Consider the following 11,415-nt stretch of genomic DNA (forward strand, 5'->3'; position numbering starts at 1 on the left):
CCCTCCCTCTCTCTCCTGGCTGACTCTCCTTGCTCTCTCTCCTGGCTCTCTCCTCTCTCTCTCTTCCGTCTGTCTCTCCTTGCTCTCTCTCCCGTCTGTGTCTCCCCGCTCTCTCTCCTGACTCACCTTGCTGTATTTGGCAAACAGTGTAGTACAACAGGCTGTGTAAACTAATATTCTTTGATGTAATACATAGCACTTCATCCACCAGAAAGGTGTCAGGGAGCTTTGCTCAGCAGACTCCAGGTAATGGGTAATCATGTGTGCACAGCTAAATAAATATACCAAAATGGAATAAAGGGGCCACCATTCACACCCTTCCTGATCTACCAGCATCAGCTTTGAGAGCTACTGGTAGATCACGATCTACCTAATGGGCACCCCTGGTCTCGAACAAGACTAACTTGGTGGCAGGTAGAAGAGTGATGTTAACACTCCAGGTTCATCATGTTCCTCTTTTCAAAGAAGTAAAATGCACATAGGTGAGTCAGTCCCCGTATAACTCTTCCAGTAGCTATATTTTTAGCACCTGAATTTTCCACGCCCAGTTGTCACCTTCATAAAGTAGCACTGCAGAATTTTTCAGTTGTTTAATGATCATACAGTGTACACATTCAAGAGATGCCAGAACATACCTTCCGCCCCCTTTAAGTGTTTCCTGGTGGTAGAAAAAAATACGTTTTGGCTAGAGTTCCTTCTTAATTCAAAAGCCTTATTTCTGATCATTGTAGAAATATATTTTTTTTAATCATTTACTGGTTTATATAGGTCGGTAGCAACACAACGATGATAGTCAGAGATTAGTCCCTTTCATAGTATCTCCCATACAATGCTGCCGTCACTAATCCCAGATCCATTGCCCCTTGTCTCATGTAACAGATATTGTCCTTCCAGCCCCAGTGGTCAGGTAACTGTAACTTGACTCCTGACGTAACAATCATGGGGAATACATACTTAGTGCTGAAACTGCCCCAAAGTCGAAAGGTCAAGACACTACTTGCATCAGTCACTTCCTGTCCGCACATTGTCCTATTCAGACCACCACATTTTACCAGGGCACAAATCTGAAGGGAGTACTGGCCATGAACAGTGTGCAGACCATCAAATACCCCCAGAGCATACAGCTCATTGGAGGCATTCTGCTTACGATAGGTCACATAGCAGCAGAGTGTGCCAGCACACACGTGTACTGTTCCTTCATTTGTATTCAGGGGAACAAAAGTGAAGTTATCATACATCATCTCTGCATGAAATGAAGTATCATCCCCTGGTGATCCTCCACAATGTTTTTTTCTGTCTTCTGAGTCACAGGTCTGAAAACTAGTATGGATGACATTGCCTTCCGATGTCTCACTCTTCACAAATGACACACTGTCTTCATCTTCTGGACCCATTTCTTCTAAAGGATCCACTGGAACATTAGTAATGATCAGCTGGCCATTTTCGCTGTCCATGTCATAGTGGTATGAAGAGCTTATTGGACTAAATATTCCACTTCCAGTCATACCCAAAGTTGTGTGGTGGATGTTAGCTGCTAGGATATTAACATTGAACCTGGTGGCAAAGGCTCTCTGAATCTGAATGGAAGAAAGAAGCGGCAATTGGTTCATCCAAGCTGTTGGGTGCACGAGGTGCTTCACTTGATGCTTTTCAATAAGAGTCATAACTGGTTCATAAAATAGGATATCAAAGCACGTAAAGAGGCCAAACCTGGCAAAGGAGGTATTAAATATGACGTGTTGGACATGTGGAGGTGTGTCAAAACCATATTCGAAATACAGATTTTGTTTAAAATAGCTGGCTATCAGTGTGCCATTGTCACTAAACACAACATCCGTGTTAAAGTGGTACCGCCCATCAGGAGGGCACATAGGGTCCACATGCTCACAGAGCACTTTAGTTCCTAGGTTTGCCACCACAACCATTCTTCCTCCCTGTGCCATGCAACTGAGCCGCTGGAGAACCTGGATGAGATAGAGGATAAAAGTACATTACAAAAACCAATAGTCTGTCAGGAATGTGTGTATTATGCTATGCGATAATCTGGGAAATAGTTTACCTAAAAAAACTAGATAAAATACATAATTTTCTGCTCTAATATAACATCCTATGATATTCTGAAAGATTGACCCAATTGTCATTAACAGTACATATGGATGACTTCAGACTACAGTACTGTAGTTATCCTTGGCCAGAGGATGTCGGAATGTAGAGCCTAGCATCTGGTTAGATTCTTATGGTCAATGTTACTGTTCTCTGTGATAATACAGGTGCTGAAGATGGATGGACATGGATGCAAAATCCAACCATCTTACAATGCTTTTCTGCAGTGCTCAAGTTGCAAATGTATATATTGATTAGGGCAATAGAAGAAATGATCAGAAGAAAGAGCAGGGCCCAGGGAAATGGTAATGATCAGACACGGTTTTCACAACTGTTCTGTTGCCTAGAAACGTTGCCAAAAACATTGCACCCGGAGACTATGATCTAGAGCAGCATTTCTCAAACTTTTTTGAGTCAAGGCACACTTTTAAAATATGCAAAATCTCACAGCACCCCAGTAAGTAACCATGTCATACTTTTTTGCTTTGCAGCAGGATGCAATCAAGAACAACTACCTGGCAGCCCGCTGTGACCATAAAACTGAATGAAATGTACAAAAAGTACATAGTGCAATGTACCAGGATTAGGGCATTGGCACTGTCAGGCACTGCGCCAATCTGGGTGTGATCTGGGCCTAAATGTTAGCATTACCTTGTACCTGTGAGCAATATCTAAGGCTACTACTTATATGCAGTGCAGTTGAAAAAAGTAGTGTACGCACTCCTTTTTTTGAGCTGCACTGCACGGTTTTGCAGTACCGTGTGTTGTGGCCCGGTTGAGTGCATTGCAATACACCTGCCACACTAACGCAAGATGGGTGCATCGCACAGAACCATGCGATTAACACATGGCCTTGGTGTGAACTGGCACATAATTTGAAGGGAAGAATTGAAACTGCGCAGCCCCAAAGTGTCAGTGCCCAAAATGTTAATTACCAAGAATGTGGATCGAGCACAGCGTTACTCTGTTCCCACATCTCCCCTGCTCATTTGCAGTATCCAAATCTTAAGCTGTGGTTGCTGACAAATGTCTTTAGTGACCGATGATGTCATCGGTTGCTAGGGATTGGGCGGGTGCCTTGCGAGATGTCTGCTCACTCCCTAGCAACCAACGACTTAATTGAATGTTGACAGCTAGCACAGCAATCATTGCCAGCTCTCCCCCTGGCCGCGTAGCACAAGCTACTACCCAGTGAAAGACAGCTTCAAAGCAATTGATTATGTCATTGGTAGCTAAAGATGCTGTCGGTGGCCATTGATTAAGATTTTGATAGTGCAAGTGAGCAGGGGAGATGTGGGAATGGATGGACGCTGTGCTTGATGCACATTCTTGGGCGCTGACACTTTTAGCACTGACACTATAGGCATTGCTGTTTCAATGTTTTCCCTGATGAGCTGAGCGGACACCAGTGTGCTGAGGCATCCTGGTTGAGAAGCACTGATCTAGAGGTACCTTAACCACTTGAAGGCCATAGTGTACCTTAACCACTTGAAGGCCAAGGACAGGACGTCTTAAGACGCCCTCCCGCTCTGAGCAGACGTCCATCTGGCCGTTCACAAACGGCCATGGACGTAAGGTAGTTAAAGCTCAACTCCAGCCTTATCTTCGGTTTTGCGAAGTGGAAATGGCTCTTTTCCTGTACTGAAATTGCTTACTCTGAAGTAAGTGCACACTGTGAGCTTCTCCCGCTGTGCACTAGAATCTGCAGCAAATCAGATAAAGCCTCATTTCCATGCATGGAGGAAGTACAGCATCATCTAACCTTTCCTACTCAGCCTTTCTGTCTTCGCTCCACCCCTTTTCTTTTATTGCATTTCAGGTTTTTCCAATCATAAACCCCCCAGTGGTGCAGGGCAGAAGTGCCAATCACTGTGCTGCCCATGTACTAAAAAATAATAAACCTATACCAAGTTATGGGGCCACTGAACCTGTGCTAGGAATATACATCCTGCTTATGTGTGTTGGCCCAAATCAATAAGCATAATGACAACTGAACTATAGGTCCAAAAGCCTCGCATGATGAAATGAAGAAAAAAAAAAAAAAAGACACCTAAACGATGTTGGCATTCAAGAAAAAGCACCAAAGATCCTTTCAGTGAATATAAGAGCTTTTATGTATCTCTTTTATCTGCGCTTACTTAAACCAACAGCACAGACTCGACATCTAATTAAATTTGTTGAGCTTGTAAAGTACTTTGTCCTTTTGATGCTGATAATGATATCAGCAAGCATGTTGTTACTAAATCAAAGCATCTGAAGTGTGTTTACAGCCTGTACAATATCAGCCTTTTATATTGGTCTACATATTTGGTGACAAAGGATGGTTTCCTACAGTTCCTAGGAGAAAACATTAATGACAGGCAAGGTTTACCCTATAAACTGGAAACATACAGGGGAAGGGTTGGCCTTCATTCTGCCTTTATTTATCATCCTGATGATGCTTCCAAGCCATTGTCCTTTGAAGTGTTATGTTGCTCTATAGGTGCCTACAGATAGGAGATAAAGCTGGGTGCATGCGGTTATATTTTTTTCATTCAGCCAGATTTCCCTGTGTTCCTTTATATTCTGACAGTGGCCCCTGGCTGATGTCAGAATACCCGAACAGCGCTTGCAGCTGACTGGTTGCAAAAAGTTGATCTAAACATTGACTTCTGTTGAGGGAAGAGGGCCACTAACGGATAACATTTCAGACAATTGCTACTGAATCCGCCAAGATTTGCTCCATCTGGGCCCAACTTTACGGTCTTAAATCCATAAGCAGATACCTACACGGCCATCAGATGCTGTAAAGTGGAATGAACGTTCAGACAAGTCTCAATTGTTCCTACTGATAAACCAGCACTGGCACTATTCTATGGTATGTTGTTCACTCCCTACCCTAAAGAACAAAGTTAACAAGTTTCTGGAATACTCTTGTGCTCTGAAGATATCTTACCCCAAGGGAGGTTGAGGCATGTCTGGCCACCCTCTACATCAGCAACTGGCCATTACCACCAGTCTCTAAAGTCTATGCCCAGCTTAAGACTTCACATCTCTGAGGCTGCAATATTGCAAATTACACTCAATGGAGTCACAATAAAAACACATGAGCAGCAGATATACCTTGCATGTTTTTTTTTTATATGGCACGTACAAGGACCACATGGTCCTAGTTAGTCACCCCTGATCCATCCCCATTGCAGTCTACTGACAGCATAATTTGCCCAAAGTCAAAGACAGAGGAAATTCACACAGAGCAGAGTGACTGGCAAGAGGCTGCAGCCCCACTCAGTGAAACTCTAAAAACCTTGCTCAACTTCAAGGAATCACTGGAAAATAGCAGCTTACCAAGTGACTTCACATCTCATTCAAACAAAATATATACAGGCAGTCCCCGAGTTACAAACATACAACTTTTACATACAACCCCTACTTACAAATGGAGGCTATTACTGTACAGCAGGGGTAGTTGTAATGCTACCGCGCTTGTGCTGATGAGGAGTGCTCGCCTTTTTGGTTCTGGTTCGTTGTGCTGTACGTACATTACAGGAAGTTGGCTCTTGTTAGACATGCAGACAAGGGGTGCCCACCTCTTCCGGGGTCACTGAGGTTTTTACTGCTGTCTGTATCCTCATTAGAAAGATTTAATCTCACTTCCTGTCCTTGAGACACCAGGAAGTGAGAGGAAAGCTACCCCTAAGAATGGAAATTCCCTCCTGTAAGAGTGATCATTGGAAAAAGGTGTCTCCATTGAACCTTTATCACCAATCCTTGTTTCCTCGACAACCCAAAATTTTGAAAATCCAATTCTCACAGGGACATAAAGTGAGGTGAAATCTTCTGAACAGGGGCACACACACAGCAAAACAAACATTACAGGGGGTTAACCCTTCCCTATGCTATCCAATACTAAAAAAAACATTTTTGGCTGGAGTCACACTTAAAAAAATTTACCTGTTCCAACTTACATACAAATTCAACTTAAGAACAAACATACAGTCCCTATCTTGTTTGTAACCCGAGGACTGCCTGTAGTCTATGTTGCTTCTAACATACAGTTTACGGCTGTCACCTTTATCTTTTTTTAAAGAAGATTCAAAAAGCTTTGTAACCATGAATCTAGTCATCTGAGAAGGAATTTACTCTTCTTAAAGCGCAGAGCAGCCATAAAAACACATGTTCCATTATTCTGCCATTCTTGGCTGGAAAGCACAAACGGGAGCCAGGAATAGAGCAAAGAGCAAACACACTGCAACTCATTTATATGAACTAGAGAAAAGACAGAGGGAGAGGGGTCCGCTGCATACAGTCAGTCCCAGCTGTCATTGCTGGAGTGCAGGAAACAATATGTAACACAAGATTATCTGTTATGGTCAACATTCCTACTTTTCCTTTATTCCAAACAGAGAAATATGTGGAATGACACATTTCTAACCTTTTTGCCTGGCTGTCATGCTGATCCAATGGTTCAACACTTTCCAAGTCACTGATGTGAAAACACGTAAAGTGGTATAAAAGGCTTGTGTTTGTTTATTGTTTAAATATATTTACTGCTAGCAAGCAGCAGAGCATGCCACAAGGTTTAAAATAGTTTAAAAGTGCACAAACAATTCATAATTTACCTGTGCCGCTTGCTCCCAGCTGCAGGACACAGCTTCCCGAATGGCCGAGCAGGAGGATGTGTGAGCGGGCACATGCGCACTTGATATTACCGGAGGGGAGAGGAGTGACACAATGTCAGTGAATGTACGCATGTGGCAGCGTGCACGCAGGACAGACTCTGTGAGACACTGAAAGAAACAGGAGCCAGTGCTGAGGGGATAGTTCAAAACGACTGGAGGGAAGGAGATGTTCGCATCAAGAGGCACACAAGATAAGTACTTACAACAGCATTGGGGCGGAGTGGAAAGAAAGCCTTTAATGTCACTTTAAGCAGATCAGAAGTCCCGACTTCTCTCTGGCTTCACTTCTTGCATGCTTGTTGCAGGTCAGGGAAATGCTGAAGCCATAGACAGCCAGGCAACTAGGATTTTACAAAAGGTGGTCAGAGCCAATGTTTTGCTCTGTGCACAGGTTTCCTTTCCATTCTACCTGTGCACAGTGGAGAGGCATTTTGTGAGGCCAGTCAATACAAATCAGCTTATGCCATAAATCGCCATCAATTTCTATTTTTTTTTCAAGGAACAGATATCAGATTGTCTTAAAAAATGTGCAGATGAGAGGCCAAATCATATTTAAATCTATACTGACTGGATAAAGAAGTAGTTTGACCATAATAACTGTCAGTGCTCAGGGCCTATAAAGGGTACACTGTGAATCCGAGCCATCCATCTTATTTTGATAAAAACTAGAGGAATAGAAAACCCAGTTGTTTCCTATAGCAGCCAATCAAACCATCCCAATAGATGTGAATGGTGGATGCAGATACTAACATACAATATTTATAAACCAACTCTATTGTCAATGGTAGAGATGTATTGGAGCTTTGTTTGGCACTAGATTTCTCTTCTACTGTAAAGCATTGATTTTATTCTGTTTCCTCACAGAAGAGCAGGGAGACTGTGTGACTGCCCTCACCTCCGTATCCTGGAACTTGTCTGGCTCCGAACATGGATTCCATGGCAGTAAATGGGAAGGAGGGAGGAAATCCAGGTATGGGTAAATGGACATCCTGCTGTAGTTAAAGCCGTGGATTCCATCTTCGGGAAAGACGATGATTTGGACACCCTGGAACCACAGAACGGAAACAATAATAACCAGATTATAATATAGATGCAGCATGGACATTTAGGAATAACCCAGAGCTTTTTGCTTTACTATGGAGTCATGCAGTTCATACTGAGGAACTAAATGGTATAGATATAAGATGACTGTATTGAAAATACCAACCGCACCCTCCCTCAGAAAAGGTTTTACAGTTCAAGATTTTTCAGCCCGTTATGGATTAGTACCCCTGAAAACATTGACATACTTGTTAAATACAATGGCACATGTTTATGTGTCTGGTTTATATTTTTTATTAGCTGCTTTAATTCCTGCTGTTGGACTATTATCTGCTATTGTAAAGGGTAGGCATACAGAGGATGGAAATACCACAAACAAACATGACAACCTGAAACAATATTTTGTGAAAAAAGAGGAAGCAGAGGATGATGAGAAACTAATATCAGAAGAAGATGCAGTGTTTTAGAAGGTTTTGGGTCATCAGCTATGCACCTCCACTGATACCACCGTGATGATACTCATTGGGGGGATGATGGGAGTATTGCCAGCATGCACAAAATAGTGAGTATACATGTCTGGTGAAGGGAAGGGTCAGTGTGATCATTATATACAAATGTTCATATTTGTCCCTGTGTGGCCAGGCCAAGGGTAGCTTAATTAACTAGAATGTCCCACCCCTCTATTGTACCACATTGATGAGAACGATGAAAGCACAATGCTGAAGTGACCCAAGCTAAAGCTACTTACCTCACCATGATGCCATTTGTTTCTCTCCAACACACTACACCATGAAGGAATTTCCCTTCACCATTACGGCAAGAATTATTACAACAGGATTTGTATCGCTTATTCCTATGCGGTTTAGTGAGGGACGGAAGCACTGGTTAGGAGGCCTCGGCCCAGAGCATGGTTTAAACATTAGTGTTTTTGCGTAAGTTTTTCTTTCTATGGTCAGGAGTTGATATACAATTTTTATAAATATTTGAAAACTTTTTTTAAGTACAGTATATTTGAAAATTCCTATTCAGAATATTTAGATTTACCATTTAACAGCCACCAAATGGAGCTCTATTTAGGTTATGTTTACATGCATACCAGGTTAAATTGAACTGCTTTACTGAAAAAAAGGTCAGTTTACAGGGCTCAATAGCTCAAACTCAGATAACACACACACACACCTGAATCATCAGAAACGTGATCTATCCCCCTTCCTCTCTCACTGCTCTGCACAGCACTGTAAAGATTTTCAATTAAAAAGAGTGACAGTCTGAAAGCAAGAGGCTTCTGCTGTTCTCTCTCTTAAAGAAAATTCCGTCTCACCAGTACCATAGATGTGCCCTGTATTCATTTTTTTTTAAGATATAAAATATAATTGTAAAAATCTAACATCCATTCCTGACCAGGAAACAAACTAAAAGATAGCACACGTTTACCAACACTGCAATAGCTTCAACAGCAATTCACAAACACAATACAAAAATGATTTATAAAAATCACGCTCTGCGAAGCATCATATGAGGAAAACTGGACTAGTTGTTCTATTTGTGTCACAGCTGAGTTTATCATTCTGATGCTTTTCTTTGTGCAATCATCATTTCTTTTACTGGATGGGAACTGTGCTCTGCTTCTGTTGATGACAAACATTTAACATTTTAGTTGGGCTGATAGCACTGTGTACAACATGCCCACATCAAACTTCCAAGAAAACAGAGACTATCAGTATTATGAGCCAATTAGAGAGAAGGCATGTCAAATTTGATGTGGCAATTTCCAATGTCAAACCAATAAATGCTAACATACCGACAGATATTGTAAACCACACCCATTTTAAAGTTGTGCCAATGGGAATGCAAAAGCAGCCAAAACAACGCATGTCAGAAGTGGCTCCAAAGGAAACATTTCAAACACATGTAAAATGAAAGCTGATGCGCAAGGATGATGCACCTGTCTGTCTACAAAGGCTCTAAGGCAGGACTAGACAAATCCCAGGCGCCAGATCGCCACAGCAACTAGAAATTGCGTCCAGGCGCCTGTGGCGTCTCAGTATACCACAAGCTGTAGCTCACGGTATACTGAGCTTAGGGTGACGGTAGGACGTTAGTTTGTGTCCTCCCGTTACCCTAAGTAGAACTATGGGGAAAAGCATTAACCCCATAGTTCTCCTTTAAGTGTTTTTTCTCATTCAGCCTGCAACAACATGGATTTTTCAACATTAAAACACACTACAGAAAGCTAATGACATGCAGTTGTTAGACTAGGGATGCACCGATACAATTTTTTCCAGGCCGAGTACGAAGACCGATAATTTGCTCAAGTGCTTGTCAATACCAATACCTTTTTTTTTTTTTTTAGTGTCGATAAAACAATAGAGACTTATGATTTTAGGACCATAGCGGAGCACCAGGGTTGGACGTTCTCCGATCTGCTCCCCACTTTCAATCCTGAATTCATTTGCCATGATCCCGGGTCCCCCAAAAAGACAGGAGACCCTGAAAACTACAGTGGGGAGTTAGGGCGGGAACACACAGGCTGCTACAAATGATCCAGGAGGCTGCACAGCTGCTCAGATATCTTGTACAAAACAAGCGGCAGGTCCCCAGCAAGGCTAAATGTAGGGGAACAAAACCCACCTGCCCGGCCCCCAGAGGTTTATGTCCTGGATGTCGGGAGATAGGAATTGCACACCCCTGTACAATTTTTGGATCCCAACAGATGGAGGGGTTTTCATTTTAATGTTAAAAACATAACACCCTTCAAATTTCAAAAGGTATTTATTATCCAAAAATAAACCAACCTACTGCAGGCCACATCTACCGTGTTTCCCCGAAAGTAAGACCTACCCCGAAAGTAAGACCTAGCGCTATCTTCAGGGATTTCTGTAATATAAGACCTACCCCGAAAATAAGACCTAGTTCTTAGGTCTAGTTCTTAAGTTCAACCTCGTCCAGTCCTCCCCCAGCCAGGTAAGACATCCCCCGAAAATAAGACCTAGTGTCTTTTTTCGTGCAAAAAAAATAAAAAAATAAGACAGTGTCTTATTTTCGGGGAAACACGGTACATAAAATTGTTTTTCAAGCAATAAAATGACTTACCTTTCTTGCTGCAATATGAACCTGCTGTTCATAAATATCTAGGTTTTTGGACATAAATTCCACAGCAGATTTTCGGTCACAAAGGGCTGTAGAGTTGGGATTCAGTATAGAATGGTGTTCGTACACTGCAGCCACATAATATTCTATTCCAAGGCCAACCCGGGCCATGAAACAGCAGAAGAATACTTGAACAATCAGTCTGAGGCTTACTGCGGCCATCTTCGTACGATCTGTAAAAAACCAAGAACAACAAAATAACCATTAGACACATTGCTTACACATAATACAGATATACAGTCTGCTGCAGTCAATGTTGGCTTTAAGTTTCAGGGTAGCTTTCTCCGTTGGGTTCATTTTAAAGTAAGCAATTACTGTAGTTGCCAGAATGCTGATCTTCTAAATGGGTCCAAATGTGAGCCGCATATGCGCTATATGCATATCTTAAAGAAAGCGATGTGCCTAGAGTGAAATATGTCAGATAGGAGCTCGTTCCTGCTGGCTGTTTAACTAAAGAGAG

At 42.2% G+C, this 11,415-nt stretch overlaps 1 protein-coding gene across 1 annotated transcript; it reads right to left on the reverse strand.

Moving 5' to 3' along the window:
• Positions 1 to 767: 767 nt before the first annotated feature.
• BTD (biotinidase) lies at positions 768 to 11,104 on the reverse strand. Its single transcript, XM_018575103.1, has 3 exons — positions 10,899 to 11,104; positions 7,660 to 7,809; positions 768 to 1,964 (listed from the first exon to the last, which is right to left on the reverse strand). Exons 1-3 carry the CDS (start codon positions 11,064 to 11,066, stop codon positions 801 to 803), a joined length of 1,482 nt encoding a protein of 493 aa, XP_018430605.1. The 5' UTR covers positions 11,067 to 11,104; the 3' UTR covers positions 768 to 800.
• Between the last annotated feature and the right edge of the window lie 311 nt (positions 11,105 to 11,415).

This window comes from Nanorana parkeri, unplaced genomic scaffold (assembly GCF_000935625.1).
Source record: "Nanorana parkeri isolate BGI_ZX_2015 unplaced genomic scaffold, ASM93562v1 scaffold4, whole genome shotgun sequence".
Taxonomy (NCBI): domain Eukaryota; kingdom Metazoa; phylum Chordata; class Amphibia; order Anura; family Dicroglossidae; genus Nanorana; species Nanorana parkeri.

Coding starts and splice junctions, on each gene's coding strand:
- BTD (XM_018575103.1), bottom strand. CDS start 11,066: ATGGCCCGGGTTGGCCTTGGAATAGAATATTATGTGGCTGCAGTGTAC. Junction 7,810..10,898: donor TTCATATTGCAGCAAGAAAG/GTAAGTCATTTT, acceptor CTGTGGTTCCAG/GGTGTCCAAATCATCGTCTT. Junction 1,965..7,659: donor ACAAGTTCCAGGATACGGAG/GTGAGGGCAGTC, acceptor TATCTCATCCAG/GTTCTCCAGCGGCTCAGTTG.